Source organism: Macrotis lagotis, chromosome 1, assembly GCF_037893015.1.
Source record: "Macrotis lagotis isolate mMagLag1 chromosome 1, bilby.v1.9.chrom.fasta, whole genome shotgun sequence".
NCBI classification, from domain to species: Eukaryota; Metazoa; Chordata; class Mammalia; order Peramelemorphia; family Peramelidae; genus Macrotis; species Macrotis lagotis.
This window is the reverse complement of record NC_133658.1, coordinates 404,026,073-404,046,219: the sequence shown is the minus strand read 5'-3', so window position 1 is coordinate 404,046,219 and position 20,147 is coordinate 404,026,073. Positions and strand designations below refer to the sequence as shown.

General features: G+C 36.0%; 1 protein-coding gene across 1 annotated transcript in view; it reads left to right on the top strand.

Moving 5' to 3' along the window:
• The window catches only part of SH3RF2 (SH3 domain containing ring finger 2), a 166,039-nt gene that overhangs the window by 107,804 nt on the left and 38,088 nt on the right, over positions 1-20,147 (top strand). Inside the window, exons 6-7 of the mRNA XM_074212696.1 lie at positions 16,928-17,019; positions 18,825-18,995. Of these exons, the coding sequence (XP_074068797.1) occupies positions 16,928-17,019; positions 18,825-18,995 (263 nt within the window). The remainder of the gene's footprint in view (positions 1-16,927; positions 17,020-18,824; positions 18,996-20,147) is intronic.

Here is a 20,147-nt window from a genome sequence, read left to right as displayed (position 1 = left end):
GCCCACAAGAGTTCATTTCTCTTTGAGTTTGATAATGCTATCAGAGTATGAAGACAGCTAAAATTTCATTATCACTTGTGCATAATTCCTATTTTGGAGAGACTTGAGAGGCAGTGAGGATTGGGGATAGTGTCTAGTCATTCATTTTGTTGTTCTCATGACCCCTGGAGCCTTTTAATTATCACAGGGCTCTAATCCCCTCTGTTCTGAACTCTTAACAGTTTTTGAGTTTTCTTCAATGATACTTTCTCATAATAGCTTTATATATTTTTCATTACTTACCTTAGTAATTCTTTTTGCTTAAGTGGAACTATTTTTCCTCTCTTTTATTCCTGAAAATAATCTAGACTAGGCACAGAATAGGTATTCATTCAATGCTTTCCTTGTTCATACAGTTGTTATTGTCATCTTGTGAGTAAATTGACACCCGAACTCTTGGGAAAGGAAAACACTGGAAAGGATGGTAAGAATATGGAGAGTGTGAAAGAGAATTAATAAAAAAAGAAAAGATAAACTTTGTTAACAGAAGTTCTGCATTCCATGCCATCCAGAAGCCTCATTACCAATAATGCTTCAAAAGGGCTTCCAGCTTTTTAAAAATAGGAAAAATAATCTTGTCCAGGGGCAGCTAGATGGTGCAATGGATAGAACACTGGTCCTGGAGTCAGGAGGATCTGAGTTCAAATTTGCCATCATACACTTAATAATTACCTAGCTGTGTGATCTTGGGCAAGTGATTTAATCTCATTGCCTTACAAAAAAAAATGAAAATAATCTCGTTCCTATTTACCCTGTAGTGCTATTTTAAGAATGTGTGTATTTATAAGTATGTGCACATGTACATATAACATATATATTATTCACACATATTTTATCTGTATTTTTAGATATGCATATTTTATATACTTATATGTTGTGCATGCTATGCTTTAGATTTTGAGTTTTTTCTTTAAAAAATATTTAATTTTTAATTTATGAAATAAAACAAGTACTTCCATTATATAAATAGAATAAAAATAAAGATGATTGCATATGAAACTGCAAGTCTATTATGCACAACTTGCTTTTCCTTTTAAAATGCACATTATTATGTAAATTATTGTATAAATTTCCTTTTTCTTTCTATTCCAAAATGGTTACCATTAGACCCAAATAGGTTTGTATATTTAAAATTATTCTATACAAACTTCTAATTATCAGTTCTTTCTCTAAATGCAGAGCATTTTTCTTCATATGCCCTTTATAGTTAATTTAGATTTTTATGATATTCAAAATAACTTATTCATTCAAAGTCATTTATAAATTTTTTTCAGTTTTTGCAAGGCAATGGGGTTAAGTGACTTACCCGAGGTTACACAGCTAGGTAATTATTAAGTGTCTGAGGTCAGATTTGAACTCAGGTCTTCCTGACTCCAGGACTGGTGCTCTATCCACTGTGCCACCTAGCTGCCCCCAAAATCATTCTTAAAATAACAGTGCTGTTATTTTATATGATGTCTCTTGATTCTGTTCATTTCGCTCTTTATTATTTCTTGTAAGTCTTTTCATGTTTTTCTAAAATCATTGTGCTCATCATTTATTATTGCACAGTAGTTTTCTATCACAATCATATACTACAAATTATTCAGCTATTCCTCAATTAATGGGCATCCATGCAATTTTCAGTTCTTTACCATCACAAAGAGAGATGTTATATACATTTTAGAATATTTTAGAACATATAGATTATTTTCCTTTTCCCCTAATTATCTTCAGAAATAGACCAAGTAGTTGTATTGCTGAGTCAAAGTGTTCAAATAGTTTAATAACTCTTTGGGCATAAATCCAGATTGCTCTCCAAAATGGTTGGATCATTTCACAATTCCACCAACAATGAATTTGTCATCTGATTTTTTTTTCCACATCCCCTCCAACATTTTTGACTTTCCCTATCTGTCATTTTAACCAATCTAATAGGTGTAAAATGATATCTCAAGGTTATGCTAATTTGTATTTTTCTAATCAATGATGATTCCAAGAATTTTTTCATATGACTATAAATCACTTTGATTTCTTCACTGGAAAATTGCCTGTTTAGAGATTTGACTATCAATTGGCGAATACTTATATTCTTATAGATTGAAAAATAACTTTATGTAATTTAGATACTACTTATAAAATGTTTTCCCAATTTTCTGCCTTCCTTCTAATCTTAACTACGTTTGTTTATTTGTACAAAATCTTTTAATTTCATATAATTAAAATTATCTATTTTTATACCTAACTTTGCTCTCTATCTCTTGTTTATTTGTAAACTACTTTCTTGGCCATAAGTCTGATAAATAATATGATTCATGTTCTGATTTTCTTATAAAATCTCCCTTTATATCTAGCTAATGTATCCATTTTGACCTTACTTTGGTAAATTGGAATAATTGAAAGATGTGTTGTTTAGTCATTTCAATTGTCCTTAGCTCTTCATGACTCCATTTAGGGTTTTCTTAGCAAAGATAATGGGGTGGTTTGCCATGTCCTTTCCCAGATCATTTTACAGATGAGGAAACTGGGACAGATAGGGTTAAGTGATTTACCCAGGGTCAAACAGCTAGTAAGTTTACTGACATCAGAATGAACTTGGGAAGATAAGTTCAAATACTAATATTGAAAAATACTATGTAAATATAAAGGATTATTGTTAAATTTCTAGTGACTTATCCCACTCAGCTAAACTGACTACTCTAATTTATTAATTTTTTAGGTTTTTTTACCTTTGAGACAACTTAAACCATGTTTATTTCTCAAATTATGAAAATGAGGTTCAGAGTGGTGTGGTAGGTTGCCTTGGGTTATTTACTTAATAAATGGCAGAGTCAATATTCAAATCTAGCTCTTCTTCCTCCAAAACCAGTGCTTTCTCCTTTTTGTTTTTTATCATTCATCCTTTTGCAGATTTATAAATTACACATTTTTCTGACATCCTCCCTTCCTACCCCGCCCCCTTCCTCTCAGTGGTAAAAGTAGTACATGTGCATTTTTATTCAATACATTTACATATTAGTCATTTTATGCAAGAGGATTTTGGATCAAGGGAAAAGAGAAAACCATGATATTGGAAGGAAAACATAAGAGAAGTTTTAGAAAAATGAACATAGTATACATTCAGATTCTATAGGGGATTTTTTCCCCTCCCCTCTATTTAATTTAGCCTCTTGATTCATGTCTGCAACTTTTTAAGTTCCATTTTTTCTCACAAACTAACTGGGTAACCAAAACTATACTTTATTTTTCTACCCCTTTGGAGTCTCATCTATAACAAATTTATGATACTTTCCTGATACAGGCCAGGTCAGGTAATTAATTTGTTGTTTAGTAGTAAGGTTAATCATTTAGAAGTCAGAGGACCTGGTTCAAATCCTGACTTCCCTTATTATAACCTTGAGTAAATCATTTAACTTCTCTAGATGTCAATTTTTAATTTGTAAAATGAGGAGTCAAGATTAAATAATCTCTAAATTTCCATTCAGCTCTAAATCTTCAATCCTACAACTGAAGACTCAGAAACCCTTAGATTTCACTAAATGGTCTCATTTTCACTCATCTAAAGACTGGCCTTTTTCAAAAAGTAGTAAAGAAGGCGGGGCAGCTAGGTGGCACAGTGGATAGAGCACCAGCCCTGGAGTCAGGAGTACCTAAATACAAATCCTCAAATCCAACTTCAGACACTTAATAATTACCTAGCAGTGTGACCTTTGGCAAGTCACTTAACCCTATTGCCTTGCAAAAAAAAATTTTTTTAAAGGCCAAGAAGGTGTGATCAGGCAAATAGGAGAGGGAAAAAGAAGAGTAATGTCACAGAAGCCAAAAAAAGTGACCATCAAGAAGAATGAGAATGAGGTTGGGTCAACAAAGGCACTGAGAACTGAGGAAAGACCACTTTATTTGGAGATGAGAAATCATAAGAAAACAGTTTTAATAGAGAGGTAAGAATGGAAGCCAGATTGCAAGGTGATAAGGAATGGTGAGGCAGTGATAAATTCTTTCTAGAACTTAAAATCTAATGGGGTTGACAATAAGGAAACTATATATACAAAGTGAACCATATACAGAATAAGTAAGAAATAATTAACAAAGGGAAGGCACTAGAATTAGAAGGGTTAAGGAAAGCTTCCAATAAAAGTAGAAATTTAGCTAAAACTTAAAGGAAGCAAGGGAAGTGAGTAGGCAGAGCCTATGTAGGAGAGCATTCTACTCATGGAGGACAGTCAAAGAAAATGCATGGAACTGAGAGGTAAAGTATCTTGTTCAAGGAATAGAGTGGAGATCCAGGGATGCTGGATTGAAGAATATGTAGTGGGGAGAAAAGTTTAAGAAAACTGGAAGGCCATCTAAGAGAGGGGAAGGAATTGATAATGCAGGGACCAGGAAAAGCCCCATGCAGAAGGTGGGATTTGACCTGAATCTTAAAGGAGAACAGGGAAACTAAAAAACTGAGTTAGGGAAGCAAAGACTTTCTAAGAGTAGGGGGATTACAGAGGTATGACTCTAGCAAGTAGGAGTCAATTGTTAAATTTTCATTGTGAGCATTACACCTTGAAACTCAGCAAATGCTACAAATCAAGACTTGATTTATTGTTTTGTTGATTGTCTAGACTTAAGAAAATAATGGAGAAAATGTTAATAATGCAGATTAAATTAAAAAATGTGTTATTCTTTTTGGAGAGCATTGTTAAACATTTCCTAGTTTCTGTCCACCCCTGTCAGGCAATGCCAATGAAAAGGCACAGAGACAGGAAATGGTGTGTTATAAGCAAGAAATAGCAAATGGGACTGTTTTCCTGGATCATAAAATATGTAGAAGGGGGTAAAGTGAAAGAAGACTGAAAAGGTAGGGAGGGGAATGGATAACAAAAGTGTCAGAAGAATTTATATTTGATCCTGTAGGTAATAAGTACCCACTAGAACATAGGTCACTGTCATAAATAAGGTTTAGAAAAATAATTTTGGCAACTAAGTGGAAGATGGATGGATTAGAGTGAGTATTAATTTGGGACTGGGACATCAGTTAGAAGACTTGCAATTGTCCAGTGAAAGGGCTAATGCTATTGTGGTATAAGTAAAGACAAGGGGACCTATATGAGAGATTATGTGAAGGTAGAAACAACACAATTTGGGAAAGGATTGGATACATGGAATGCATGTAAATGAAAAATTGTAGATGAGGTTGCAAGCATGTGGAATGAGGATAACCGTGGTAAGCACAACATGAAGGGCTCAATAGGGCAGGGGATGTCCTTAGCCAAGTGGAGGGGCTTTTTATCCTTCAATACTGAAGGAAAGGAAAAAAAGATGGCATAAAGGAAGTTTTTCAGGTCTGGCAGTTGTTTGAGGTTGTGGCAGTTTGAGGTTGTGGCAGAAGGAATATGAAAAGTTAATGATAGATGTGGCCTCAGTCTTCTTGAGAATCTAAATCATCTGTCAAGGGAATAGTGTCAGGAACTGGAGAAAAAAGGATCTCAGAATTTATAGATCCCTTTTTTCAGAATTGAAAGGGAACCACAGATCTAATCTAGTCCAACTCATACCTGAAAAAATAACCCCTCATACAATATTCTCAACAAGTACTTACTCAAAGGCAACTAGGTGGCAAAGTGATAGAGTATAGCCCTGGAATCAGGAAGACCTGAGTTCAAATCCAGATTCAGATAATTACCAGCTATGTAACCCTGGGCAAATCACTTAACTTTGATTGCCTTTAAAAAAAAAAGAAAAGAAAAGAAAATGCCAAGCCTTTTTTTGGAGGCTTAAGGAAAGGGTAACCTAATAACTCCCATAGTTGTTCATTTCAGTTTAGAATAATTCTAATTGTTAGGAAGGTTTTTCTTAGTCTACACCTAAATTTGGTTCCTTGGTTCCTTCCATTATTTCTCATTATACCTCTGAAATCAAGTCAAATATATTTAATCCCTTTTTTATATGATTATTCCCCTTTAAACAGAAGGAGCTACTGTCAAGTATGCTCACATAATGAAAGCAGTTGGAATTAGATTGGATGTAAACTAGTCTACAGCTTCATAACTTATTTTCTAGAATGATTTAAAAGCAGTAACTTGAGAGTAAGAATAGAAATGGCAGATGTGATGATGGTCCAAGATTCAGCAATGGCAAGAATCATAAAAGAATAAAGGGACTCAAGGGTAAATAACAGGGTCTTGATGGAATGACTTACATTTTATTTTCTTGTGGATCTTCTTTTGAATTTCATCTCAGGAAGTAAACTCCACTACCATACTATCTACTTATAACCTACTTTCCAAGGGGAATGGTAGTTACAATGAGATTTCATAGATGGGTTTGATCATGGGATTGCTGCATGATCAGAGACTATCAATTTGGAGGATGTTTTGAATGAAAATGAGGAGGGATGGGACCCCACAAATAGCAAGACTGAAAATAATTGCATAGTAAGCTGGAAGGGGTCCCACCAAGAGATACTTTTCTTAAGACCTACTAATGACTTAATGTGACCTTGCAAGAAAGTATAATTATAAGCATTATCAGTCAGTTGCTTTGACTTTTTGTGGATTGCTATAACTTGAAGTCTGAGGATTATAATTGAAACTCTTATGTGCCCTGGCCTGGCCATGCTTCCAGAACTTATAGCTCCTATCCTATCAGCCCCTACCAGAGTGCTATTTAATGCCAATCTACTTTGGATGCAATAGACCCTTTTCCTCTAAAATACACTATGTTCAAAGTGAAAAGAAGATAAAAAGATAAGTAGAGGTGACAGAAGTTGGCTTTATTTTTATGGCTTCATGTTTGGAGTGAGACAATCTTCTTTTGGCACAAAGCCAAAGGAACTGTGAACAAATGAACTACTGGACCTCACCCTCCAGAGGAGGCCACAAAAAATACAAAAAATACCAGCAAAGAGCCTGGTATCTATGAACAAGGGCCCAGCAGCCCAAAATGGATTTTTTTTTGTTTTTTGCAAGGCAATGTGGTTAAATGACTTGACCAAGGTCACACAGCTAGGTATATTAGGTGTCCAAGGCTGGATTTGAGCTCAGATTCTCCTGATTCCAGGGCTGATGTTCTATCCACTGAGCCATCTAGCTTCCCCCAGAACTGAATATTTTTTAGAAAAAAATTTAGTCATGAAGGCAAAAACTGGGTATAGAATGTCCCAAATATGCCAATCCTTTCCTCACTCCTCCTCCTCTAGGCATTTCTTAGTAGGTGTGGTTCTTAACCTTTTTTGTGTCAAAGACCCATTTACAATCTAGTGAAACCTATTGAATCTTTGAATGCTATTTTTAAATACACAAAATAAAATACACAGGATTACAAAGGAAGTCAGTCATATTGGAATACAGTTATCAACATTAAAAATAACAATAACTTCACAGGACTTCAGGTTAAGAACCTGTAGGATTTTAATCTCTCTCCTACCCTACACAAGGAACATCTCTAGCTAGCTGAGGATTGCTAAGGACCTGGACTGAAACTAGAATTGGACTTTTTCGTTTAGCCCTTTAATCTAAAATCAAAAATAAAGCTGTAGGCTAGAAAAAATCCTAACTATTCTTCAATTTCCAAGAATGAAATCTTCCCCTTCCTAACCCCTTTCCTTTCCCTGTCCTCTCAAATAAAAATACAAAAACACGGACCATCTCCTGATGCTAAACACCCTTAGCTCTTAATTATTCATTCTGTTTTTCCTCTATTAATAGCCATAAATATTTTGTCCTATAATTTTATGGTTTTTCTCATCTATTTTAATATCAAGTTAAGAAAAGAGAATAGATAATGTTATCTATCCAACAGCTGATGAATCTAGACTATATCTTCTGCCCAGATAAGCTGCTACAGTTATCAGTGCCTAGAATCTTGAAGGCTTGGAAAGAGCACCTGAAGATACATGAATAGTGGCTAACTCTACTATTTACTTTCATCAATCTTGATTTAATTAAATTTAGTTTCTCAGTATTCAACCACTCCTACCAAACCTTCACAAATTCAGAATTAGAGCTTTTGATCAGTCATGTTCATTGTGGAAATATCACATAGAAGGAGGAAAATTTCTTCCACAAAATCTACGTCAGAGGGCTGCAGAATATGCAAAGGTGTCTGCTTATAATGAGTAAGAAGTCTTTACATCATTGCATTAGTTGCATCCTTTATCTCTTCTGATGGATGTTTTATGAGTTCTGCCTGAGAGACCCCATCTTGACAGTTCACAATGCCCCGCTTCATTGGAAAAGATAGATTAGTTCCCTTTCTCAGAGAATGTTTTTACTCACGAGCAAACAGACATCACTTGTCTGCTCCCTGCTCATAAAGAACAAGATAGACTGGGGAAGGGGGCAGGTTGAGGACTCTGCTGGCACTGAGACAGACATTGATAGGAAGAGTGATCAATGTGGCCACTTTGGGGTGATGACCTCATCTAGAAGTTGTTTCTTCTACAGGAAAAAAAAAGAAAAGAAAGAATGAACTTTGTACTCTGCTTGTTGCTCAGGCTACTGTCTATAAAGTTAGTGATAGCTGCAGTCATAGCAAGCAGTGTGAATATAATAATAGCTTAAATTTATGCAAAATTTTTCTTCTGAAGACTTCAAAGCTGCTTCCTATGAATAATTTCACTTATCACTATAACAATGAGATCAGGAAAAGGAGATGTTAACATCATGAAACCATGCAACAAATCCTGGACCAGAAGTCAAAAGTCCTGGGTTCTAGCTCCAGCTAGTGATTTGAGTATTGCATTCCCTGACTGGAAAATGAATAATCTGAATATTTTTCCTTCTTTTTTTTTCTTTCCTTCCTTTTTTCCTCCCTTTGTTCCATCTTTCCTTCCTTCTTTCCTTCCCTTCTCTTTCTTCTCTCTTTCTTTCTCTTAGTTTCTTCTCTTTCTCTCTTTTCTGTTTTTATTCTCTTTCTCTCATTCATTCATTCTCTCTTCCTTCCTTCCTTTCTTTCTTCCTTCTCTCTCTTTCTCTTTCTTTTTTCTTCTATTTCTCATTCTCTTTCTCTCTTTCATTCTCTTCCTTCTTTCCTTTCTTTCTCTTTTTGTTTTCCCTTTCTTCTAACTGAACCAATTATTTCATATACTGCCTCCGACATTTAAAAGCTATATGATCCTGGGCTAGTCACTTAATAACCTATCTCAGCATCAATTTTCTCATATGAGGTTAATAATAACATCTAACTTGCAAAGTTGTTATAACAATCAAATGAAATAATATTGGTAAAGTGGTAAAGCACTATATAATATTTAAAACACATAAATATCAGCCATTATTGTTCTATCACTATCAGCTATTCTCCCATCACTGTAGAGAATTCCCAGTGAAGAACTTCTACCTATGCATATTAACACCTCTCTGCAAATTATAGTCCTAACAAGTTGTCTGGGGCTCAAGTCTCCCAATGATTTGTCCAGGTTCACATGGCTAAAGTGTGTCAGAATTGAGACTTGAATTCAGGTATTCCTAATTCAAAGCCAGGGGCAGCTAGGTGACGCAGTGGATAGAGCACCACTCCTAGAGTCAGGAGTACCTGAGTTCAAATCCAGCCTCAGACACTTAATAATTGCTTGTGTGACCTTGGGCAAGTCACTTAACCCAATTGCCTTGAAAAAAAAACAAAAACAAAAAACTAACTCAAAGCCAGCTCTCTGAAACACCATTCTCTCTCTCTCTCTCTCTCTCTCTCTCTCTCTCTCTCTCTCTCTCTCACTCTCTCTCTCTCCTCCCTCTGGATATAGTAGGAATTTAATAAATGCTTGTTGAATTGAAGTGAAGGGAATTTTGTAATTGAGTATATTCTTGGATGGCCTCCATGTTCCCACAATGCTTGGAATTCATGCTTGGATCAAATTCTCTAAACATCTCCCCATTGACTGGAGTCTATCTATAGACACCTCAGACTTGTAGAATTATCCACCCATTCATCCATCCATCCATCAAAGATCATTTATTAAGCATTTATTATATAATAGGGACTGTGTATTGGTATGCAAAGACAATAATGAAACAGTTCCTTAAGTTTCTTAGTTTCTATTGGAGGAGATAACATGTACATACATAAGTACATATAAAATGTCCATCAAAATCAACAAATATTTCTTAAGTTCCTAATGACTTCTAGCCCTGAGAATGCTAAGACAAAAGATATAGCATGAACTCAGTGAAGGAAATATAGAATATATACAAAGGAAATACAAAGCAATTTGATGAGGAAGGGAAGGCCCTAGTAACTTGAAAGCATCAGGAAAACTACATATAAAATCATCTAATTTTTTTTTCTTTTTTGAAGGAAGTTAGGGATCCTAAGAGGCAAAAGTGAAGAAGTTAGTTTCAGGCATGGGGAAATGATAACCTATGAACAGAGGTGGTAGATGGGACAAGTAGAACAGTTTGTCTGGAGAACAGATTGCAAAACTTTTTGAGAAGGGGAGAGATATGGCCAGATCAAATCAGTTGGTAAACATGTAGGAAATAGTTTGGAAAGGGGGAGAAACAGAGGCAGAGAGACTAACTAGGACTTTATTGCAATATTCCAGGTGAACGATTATGAGTCCCTGAAACAGAAAGACAGTTTCATGAGACTAGAGTAAAGGAGGAGAGTATGTTAAATGATATTGAGTGCTTTTAAGATTTAGAGAAGGGAGGGAGCTCAGGGTGAATGGGTTGTTTTGTCTCAGTAAAGCTTAAGAGAAGCTTCTCTGCTGAGAGGAAATGGGAAAGAGAGAACATGGAAGACTTAAGGAAAAAAGAGGAAGTTTGAGACATAAGTAATGCTGAGGATTGGAATCAATTGACTTTTTATCATTGGAGTTCAGCTGAGATTTTTTTGGTTTTGGTTTTGGTTTTTGCAAGACAACGGGATTAAGTGACTTGCCAAAGGTCACACAGCTAAGTAATTATTAAGTGTCTGAGGCTTGATTTGAACTCAATCCTCCTGACTCCAGGGCCAGTGCTCTATCCATTGCACCACCTAGCCACCCTCAGTTGAGATTTTTTTTGTTGCACAACTGTTCAGTCACATCAAATTCTGTGTAACTCCATGGACAAAGTCCATGGGGTTTTTTTTTTTGGCAAAGATACTGGAGTGTTTTGTAATTTCCTTTTTCAGTGTATCCCTATTTCACAGATGAGGACCTTAGACAAATAGGGGTTAAGTGACTTGCCCAGGGTCACACAGCTAGTAAATGTCTGAGGCTGAAGTTGAACCCAGATCTTCCTGTCTCCAGACCCAGTGTTCTATCTACTTCACATCTAACTATTGAGATTGGATAACTTAAATTTATAGTGGCTCAAACAGTAAGGCTGCATGGTTTCCTCCAGTACTGCTCAGAGCAAAGGAGAATGGTTGGTGCGTTTAAGAGTTGTGTTTTGCAAGACAAGAAAGTAAAGAATTAAGAATTAAGTAGAACTGAATAAGAGAAAATTGAGAAGGGAGACAAGTGAAGTATTTGAACACACACACACACACACACACACACACACATATATATATATATATATATATATATATATATATATATTTAATATATTAAGCAAACAAAACTGTATATGATAAAAACCCTGAAGTTTAATCCGTATCGCTTCCATACTGCCTTTTCAGACAAGTTATTGTTGTTCTGTCATGTCCGTATTTTTGGTGACTGGGTGGACCATAGCACACCATACTATCCATGCAGATTTCTTAGCAAAAATACTGGAGTAGTTTGCCTTGGATTAAGGTTAAATTGACTTGCCTGGGGTCATACAGCTAATTAATATGTGAGACCAAACTTCAAGTCTTCCTGATTCCTTCTATCTACTGCACTGTCTTAATTGCCTCCATTTTTTTCCAGTTATGTCCATCATTGACCCCATTTAGGGTGTTTTCTTGGCAAAGAAAGTCTTCTTGACTCCAGGCCTTACATTTTATCCACTAACCATCTAGAGACCCTTACATTAAAGAAGGGAAAGACAATAGAGATGTGAGTGCTAAGTCAAAGGGGGCTGTTGTAAGTTTGTTAAGTATTAGGGATTGTCAGTGAACCCATAAGGGAACAATCAACTGCACCCTTTTATAGTAGTATTAATAGCATTAAGTTGATGTTGGCTCCAGAAATGGAAAGGTTTGTGTTAAAGAAGGATTGAGGGACCGCTAGGTAGTGCAGTGGATAGAACACCAGCCCTGGAGTCAGGAGGACCTGAGTTCAAATCCAACCTCAAATACATAATAATTGCCTAGTTGTGTGATCTTGGGCAAATCACTTAACCCCATTAAATAAATTTAAATGAAAAAAGAAAAAACAAAAGAAGGATTGGGAGAGAATATGCAGTAAGATTTTTGGCCTGAAGATTTCAGGGGAAGTACATAAAGTCTTCACTAATCAGGAGATCAGGAGATCAGGACCTCAGGAAAGTTGTTTCACAACTGAAAGTTATTCTACTTCAAGAATTTTACTTTCTGACATGTGATAGAAAATATCATCCACATCCAGAGGAAAAAAAGTGGAGAACTTGAATGCAGATCAAAGCAAATATTTTCACTTTTTAAAATATGTTTTATGGTTTTTTTCCCTTTTGTTCTGATTCTTCTTTCACAACATGAAGAATATGGAAATATATTAAACATGAACGTACATGTCATGAGGTGGGGGGAGGGAGGAAGAAAAATGTGGAACTCAAAAATCTTACAAAAAAAGACTATTGAAAACTATCTTTACATGTAATTGGAAAAAAATAAAATTTAATTTAAGAAAATAGTTTACTTTCCATCCAAATCAGAGTACTAGTAAATCCCCAACTTGCTGTGTATCTCCCCCTAAACTTAGAACTGTCTCTCTCCAAGTCTCTGCTCATTGAAATTCTTCTCTTATTCCAAGGTTCAGCTCAGATATTTTCTACTCCTTGAAACCTCTGAATGAGACCCTTTTATACTTGAAAGTGATTCAGGACTCCTTTCAGTTTTCCCCTAGAGCTTTCTCTGTATCTCTTCTTTGCCAAAATATATCTGCCTTGTATCATACTCATGTACACATCTGTTTCCCTATTAGATAGTGAACTCCTTAAGGGCAGAATCTTCCCCACAAAATCTTTGTATTTCCAGTGCCCAACTCAGTATTATTCACATAGTTAATATTTTTAATAAAAACAAATGAAAATTTGGGGATTTTTTTGACCCTTACAACATCCTTAACTTAATTCACTTCTGTAAATTCATTAATTTAATGAATCCATTAATTCATTCAGTCAACAAGCATTTATTTATTACCTATTTTTGTGCCAGTATGATGTTGGGATAGACAAAGACAAAAATGAAGGAATCTCTGTCCTTCAAGGAGATTATATTCTACTGATGGGAAATAACATGTATACAAAAAAGTAAAAACACAATCTATATGAAATATATCATATGGCATCATCAGTCAATTAGGGAGGGGGATTAGGAAAGGCCTCATTTTAAAAAGAAGCATCTATGGTGGTGTGGAGCCTGGAGTCAGGAAAACCTGACTCAAATCTGGCCTCAGATATTTACTACCTTTGGGACCCTAAGCAGGTCACTTAACTTCTGTTTGCCTCAGTTTCTTTATTTGTTAAATGAACTGGAAAAGGAAATGGCAAATTACTCCACTATCCCTGCCAAGAAATCCCCAAATGGGATCATAAAGAGTGGGACAAGCCTGAAACTATTCAACAACACTTGAATGTAAGCATATTGTGGGCAAGGACTGTTTTTGCTTTTGTATTTAGTATATAGTATATATACTCTTTTCATTTATTCAAGGATGGGCCTCAAGACAAATTTGTAGTATCTCAAAAGTCAAATTGAGAAGTTTTTTGTAGGATCATAGACTGTTAGGCTAGAATAGACCTTATAGAGCATCATCTCATCTAACATTCTTTTACAGATGCAATAGGAGCATAGATAGAGGTCAAACATCTAACTTAAGGGTATTTGTGTCAGTAAAGTGATTAGGAAATCTGGAATAGTCTTCCTCTGCATCTCCACCTCCTGGCTTCCCAGATTTCAAGAAATAACAGCCATCAAGAACCAACAAAAATTGGAAGCCATTCCCAACTACTCATAATTCTACTATCTTTTCTCTGTCAATCATTTCCTGTCTATTCTGTATGTAGATTGTGTATATTCTTTTACATGTTACCTCTTCCATGTAGATTTTGAGCTCCTTTAGGGCAAAGATCATCTTTTGCTTCTATTTTTATAGCCAATATTTAGCATAGCACTGGAAAAATGTATGTGTGTAATATGTATGTGTTTGTGTTTAAGATATACGTGTATGGGTTTATTAAAAACCTGTTCTTGGCATAGAGTAGGTGCTTAATAAATGATTGTTGATTGATTGATCCTCATATTAAATTACTCACATCATAAGAACTTGGAGCCCTGGAGTCAGGACTATTATGGGATAAGTCAGTCCAAACATCTTACCCGTTTAGTAATAAAGACTGGTTTTCTCTAACCTCATTCCAAGTAGTAGGAATAGACTTCAGTTCGTTCAAAACTTCAAGTTCCATTTTATTATTTATTTGCCTTCCTCTCATTACATCTTCCTCCTTCAGTCTATTTCTATTCCTGTGCCCTTTCTTCATCTGTCTTTATGCTTCTGATGCCTCCAACTCCTATCTCTGAATATCTTCACTGTTTTCTCTCTCTCTCTCTCTCTCTCTCTCTCTCTCTCTCTCTCTCTCTGTATGTGTGTGTCTCTGTCTGTCCCTTTGTCTATTTTTTCCTCTGTCTTTTCCCTCTCCTCTCCTATTTGCCACCTCGTTCCTTCTCTCTCACACAAAACACAGAGACCCACACTAAACATTTTTCCTTTTATTAATTTTATTAAAGATTTTATTTGAGTTTTATAATTTTTCCCCAAATCTTACTTTCCTCCCCCCACCCCCCCATAGACATTTTTCCTTTCCCCAATGCACATTTGTTCACAGAGACCCACTATTCTTGCCTCTTAGGTTCCACAAAGGAGTTTAACCCCTGCCCACAGACCACCACTGAAGCAGGAAGGAATGACATAGGATCGGACAAACTTCAGAATGAATTTGATTCCTTTTTAGGAGATTAGTAATGTTTATGGATTGAAGGGATTTTCAGCTCAAACCTAACATTTGAAAGTCATGGCTGTTAAATGAAGTTTATCCTGTTTAATCAGTTTTCCAGCAATCTCCACCAACAGCAGATTAGTTGTCCATTTAATAAGATGCTCCCTTGGCATCTCTCCCATACCCAGGAGGGTTTTACCTTGCTTTGCTATGGGTAAGCAGAGCAGCTAGAAGCTTAGTCCAAAGTCACCTCCTTTTGTGTTGTTTATATTTATTTTGAGAAAACTGGTTTGACAATATTTGGTTGCAAACCTCAAAACAACTCTGCACAGTGGAAAAAGTGCCCAGATGAGAGAAGGTGGAGTGCTTTCTGATCAGATAACTTAATACAAAATGTAGTTATTCCAGAATTCAACACGCATGCATGTAAATATAACATATAGATGTGTAATCATAGACATATAGACTTTCTCATAGAGAGACAGCACACTATATACTGAAAAAAGCACTGGTTTCAGAAGATGTGGTTACAGATCTGTTTTACCTTTTATTACCTGTGTGACAAGTCACCTAAATCTTTCTGGGCCTCAGTTTCTCCAACTATGAAATGAGAGGGTTAGAGGGGATAATTTCTAAAGTCACCTCAGCCCTAATTGTTTGAAGCATTTGTTGAAATGCTCACAGAGACATACCTACACTTTGCACCAAAGATACCTTACAGTAATAAATTAGCACACTGTCAGGTTTGTTATACATGCATAAATTGGGGTGATGGTCCTAAGCAGACATATGGAATAAGTATGAAGATTCAAACTGACAGAGACCCTATAGCATAATCTGTACCCACTAGACTTTTCCAGAGGTAAGCAAGGGTGACAAAAAAGTGATCTGAACCCTTGGCAACTCAGCCTGGTGGTGAATTAAATGTCACAGGCAGAAAATAAATTCACTCATTTCTTAGTTATCTACCTATGGATTATCCATTCTGAACTTTATACATGCATGCATACATACATACAAATATACATTTATATGTATCCATATATAGAGAATTTATCAGCAAATCCTTTGCTACCTGTTTCTGACCTCTGAAGCATAGACAGAGTTTTTGGCCACATGGGGGAAACAAAAGATTTCCCCTGTCCTTTCCCCCAAATAACTACCCCTGCTACCCACACATTAATTCTTGAAGTGCCTTTTGGAATAAATAAAGTCTTTTTTTCATTACTCATAAGATCATAGATTTAGAACTGGCAGGGACCTAGAGGGCCACCATCCAATCCCCTCATTTTACAGACGAAGGAACAGAAGTCCCAGAGAAGTTAAGTGACTTGCCCAGGGAAACATGGCTAATAGAATGTTTTACCTATTATTGGAAGATCCCAGGACTTTTGTCTGAAGTCCAACACACCAAACAGCCCTTCATTTCATTCAATAATGAAAAGTGAAGTTTCAAATGCAAACTCCCTTGAAGATGGCAGAGAAGGAACACATACATTTCCACTGAGACATAAAGGGAGACTAGGAATCTTCTTTGAGGAGAAGGATCTCTGAGTGGGTGAAAGGGCAGAAAGAGAGAAGGTGAAGAAAATCATATGGATAGGTTTGCTAGGCCCTCAAGCCCTACAGCATTCTTAGCACAAGTTCAGGACTCAATGCTTGAAGAACAGAGCTATTCTTCAAGATGCAACTCCTGCAGGGTCCCTCCCCACAAAGAGGTGCTTCGTCCAAAAAGGGTATAAACTTTTTCTTCTCAGTTGTGTCGTCGCAGTTGGTGAGCTCATCTGATTAATGCCCTGGTGTCTCTTCTCTTTGTGTGTGTGTGTGTGTGTGTGTGTGTGTGTGTGTGTGTGTGTGTGTGTGTGTGTGTACTGTAGGTCAATACTTATTACAACACATCTGGATCCCTGGGACACTCTGCCGCGATTCTCAACCTTCCCTATTCCCACCAACACATGTCAGCTAATATGTGAGTAAGAATATAAAATCCTCAATTTCTTGGGTTAGAAATGACCTGGAGAGATCAACTACACGTGACCCCCTTACCTCTTCCAAGGATCCTAATAATAACAACAATAATACTCTCACACTGTCCCAGGAAATAAATTGGAGGGGGTAGCATAGTACAATAAGGAAAGTGCTAGATTTTAATTGAAAGGTCTTAGGTTGATATCCTGATTCTGCTACTTATTACCCAAGTTATCTTAGGCAAGTATTTTATCCTCTCTGGTTTCCTCATTTATAAAAGTAAGTTAGATTACCTTTGTGGTCCCTTCTAATTTTACTTTTGAGTTGTTGTAGACTCTATACTTGTCTCCAAAGTCCTGATATTTCATTGCACAGGATTCCTGTAGTATTTTAAGAGTGTCTCATAACCACAGGTGTGCTGGTAATGTTGAGCTTTGTTTTTTTAAAAATATCCGATATATCTTTTATGTTTAATTTGCATTATTAATATTTTCTCCATCATTTTCTTAAGTCTAGCCAATTAAAAAAATAGTAAGCAAGGTACTAGGTGGCATAGTGGAGAGAGCACCAGCCCTGGAGTCAGGAGGACCTGAGTTCAAACCCAGCCTCAGACACTTAATAATTGCCTAGCTGTGTGACCTTGGGCAAGCCACTTAACCCCATTGCCTAAAATAAAAAAAAAATTAGTAAGCAAAGAAAACAAACCAAGCCCTGATTTATAGCAAATTTGATTTCTGAGATATAAATCCTCACACTGAACATTTAACAATCAGCATTCATAAGGCACCAGTGGTCTCCTGCTGAAACTCTTAAAATCAAGACATCCTTTCTAATGTCCCTCTATCAAGGCAAGGATCAGAAAACCATTTTGAAGATTTTTGTAGAGGGAATATTTTTTCAAATACAGAAATTAGTTTAGCACAATGGAAAAATAATTAGTTCTGCAATCAGAACCTGAATTCACATCCTCTCTCTCTCTGAGGAGTATGACCTGTGACCTTAGGCAAGTCATTTAAACTTCTAGAGTCCAGACTCCTAATCTGTAAACATGAAATGATTGAATTAGCTCTCCTTTGTTGTTCTATTTATCTTTATTTAATCAATCAATCAATTAATCAATTAAGTAATTAATTATCTGACCTATGAGCTTTTGAGATCATTATCCAGTTGTGAGATTCCATAATTCTAAATTCTTTTTTGATGTGATATAAATCCATTCCCTTTTGTCCTGTCCTCTGTGCAAATGGAGAATAATATAAAAAAATCATATTAACTCACATTAGCCTATGACCCTTTCCAGTATAAAAAAACACTTTCAGGGACAGCTAGGTGGCTCAGTGGATAGAGCACTGACCCTGGAGTCAGGAGTACCTGAGTTCAAATCCTGCCTCAGACACTTAATAATTACCTAGCTGTGTAGCCATGGGCAAGCCACTTAACCCCATTGCCCTGCAAAAAAATAAAAAAACTAAAAAACTTTCATTACAACACCCTTTTGAGATAGAGATGATGCAGGTACTATGGAGAATGTTGCTATTCACTCTGTTCTTAGACCTAAAAAAAGTATAATATTCTTCCTCTACCAAATCTTCTCTTTTCTATGCTTTGTCAACCTAGATCCTTTGACCTTTCATCTTAAGAAAAATTATGTTCATTGTCATTTTTAAATAGAAGTCAAAAAGGGAATCTTCTTTTCTGGCCTATGCTTAGATGCCAGGTCCCGAGATGATCCTTGGTCACCATTTTGGGGACTTAGACAGGCTTTACTTATCCAGTTTCCTCACCAGGATTCTTCTGTTTTCCCAGGTTTGTTGCTCTGCATTCTTATTCAGCCCATGGACCAGATGAATTAGATCTTCAAAAAGGAGAAGGCATCCGAGTTCTTGGAAAGTACCACGAGGGCTGGCTTAAGGGGGTATCCTTGGTCACTGGAAGAGTTGGAATCTTCCCAAACAACTATGTTGTTCCTATTTTCAGGTTTGTTTCATTATGCTCAGAGATGTGGGGAGGTCTAAGTCAGTTTATTCCAGTGACCTAATGATGATGGAACTGACAGTTGTCCATGGCAGAAATCAGCAACTTCTGTTTCAAAAACTTGTTCAATTGATTACTTGATTTTTTTTAAATTAATGTATCTATCAATTAACACATATATGAAGAACCTATTATGTTCAAGACACTATTTAGAACTGGAGACAAAAACCAAAGACAGTAACATAATCTATGTCTTCACAGATTGACCTTTTAATTTGTGGAGGTCCTTATACAAGTCTAAGGTAGAATGTGAATAGAAACAAAGGAAAGAGCCAGATAAAAGTTATATAACTTAAGATATCATAGAATTAGAGATTTAGAACCTTAGGGGTCATTTAGTCCAGTCCCTTCATTTTACAGATGATGATACTAAAGATCGGAAACTTTAAATGACTTGTCCAAAGTCACACAAATTTTGTGAGAAGGAACTGGAATCCATCATCAAGCCCTTTGACTCAAAATCCAACATATTTTCCCATTGTATTACTTCATGCCCATTTAATGTGGATAGGCATCATGGGAATTTCCCAAAGGAAGAAAAATTAAATAATAGCTGACATTTATATGACATCCTAAGGTTTGTCAAGCACTTTATATATAGGTTATTTGAACATTATAGCAATCTATTGAGATAAATACTATTGGTATTATTAATTCCTGTATCTTTTTCATTCTTTGATTTTTTAATTGATATTTTATTTTTCCAAATACATGTTAGGAGAGTTTTTCAACATCCATCATATGTATATGTATTTTTTTTAAGTTACAAAATTTCTTTCCATCTTTCCTTCCCACCCCCTCCCCTCAGGGCAAACAGATTAATACTGTACATACACATTTGTGTTAAACATGTTTACAGATTAGTCATTTTCAGAATGAGGAATTAGGATTAAGGAAAAGAAATACATAAGAGATAGTCTTTTAAAAAGTGAATGTAGTGTTAAACAGATTCTGAAGGATTTTTTTTTGTTTTGCTTTTCTTCCTCTGGAAGGGATAACATTGTTCAGAGCTGGTCTAATAGGGTTGTCCTAGCTCTTGGAACTATTGAGAGGAGCTTCATCCATCAAGATTGGTCATTTCCGGGGGCAGTTAGG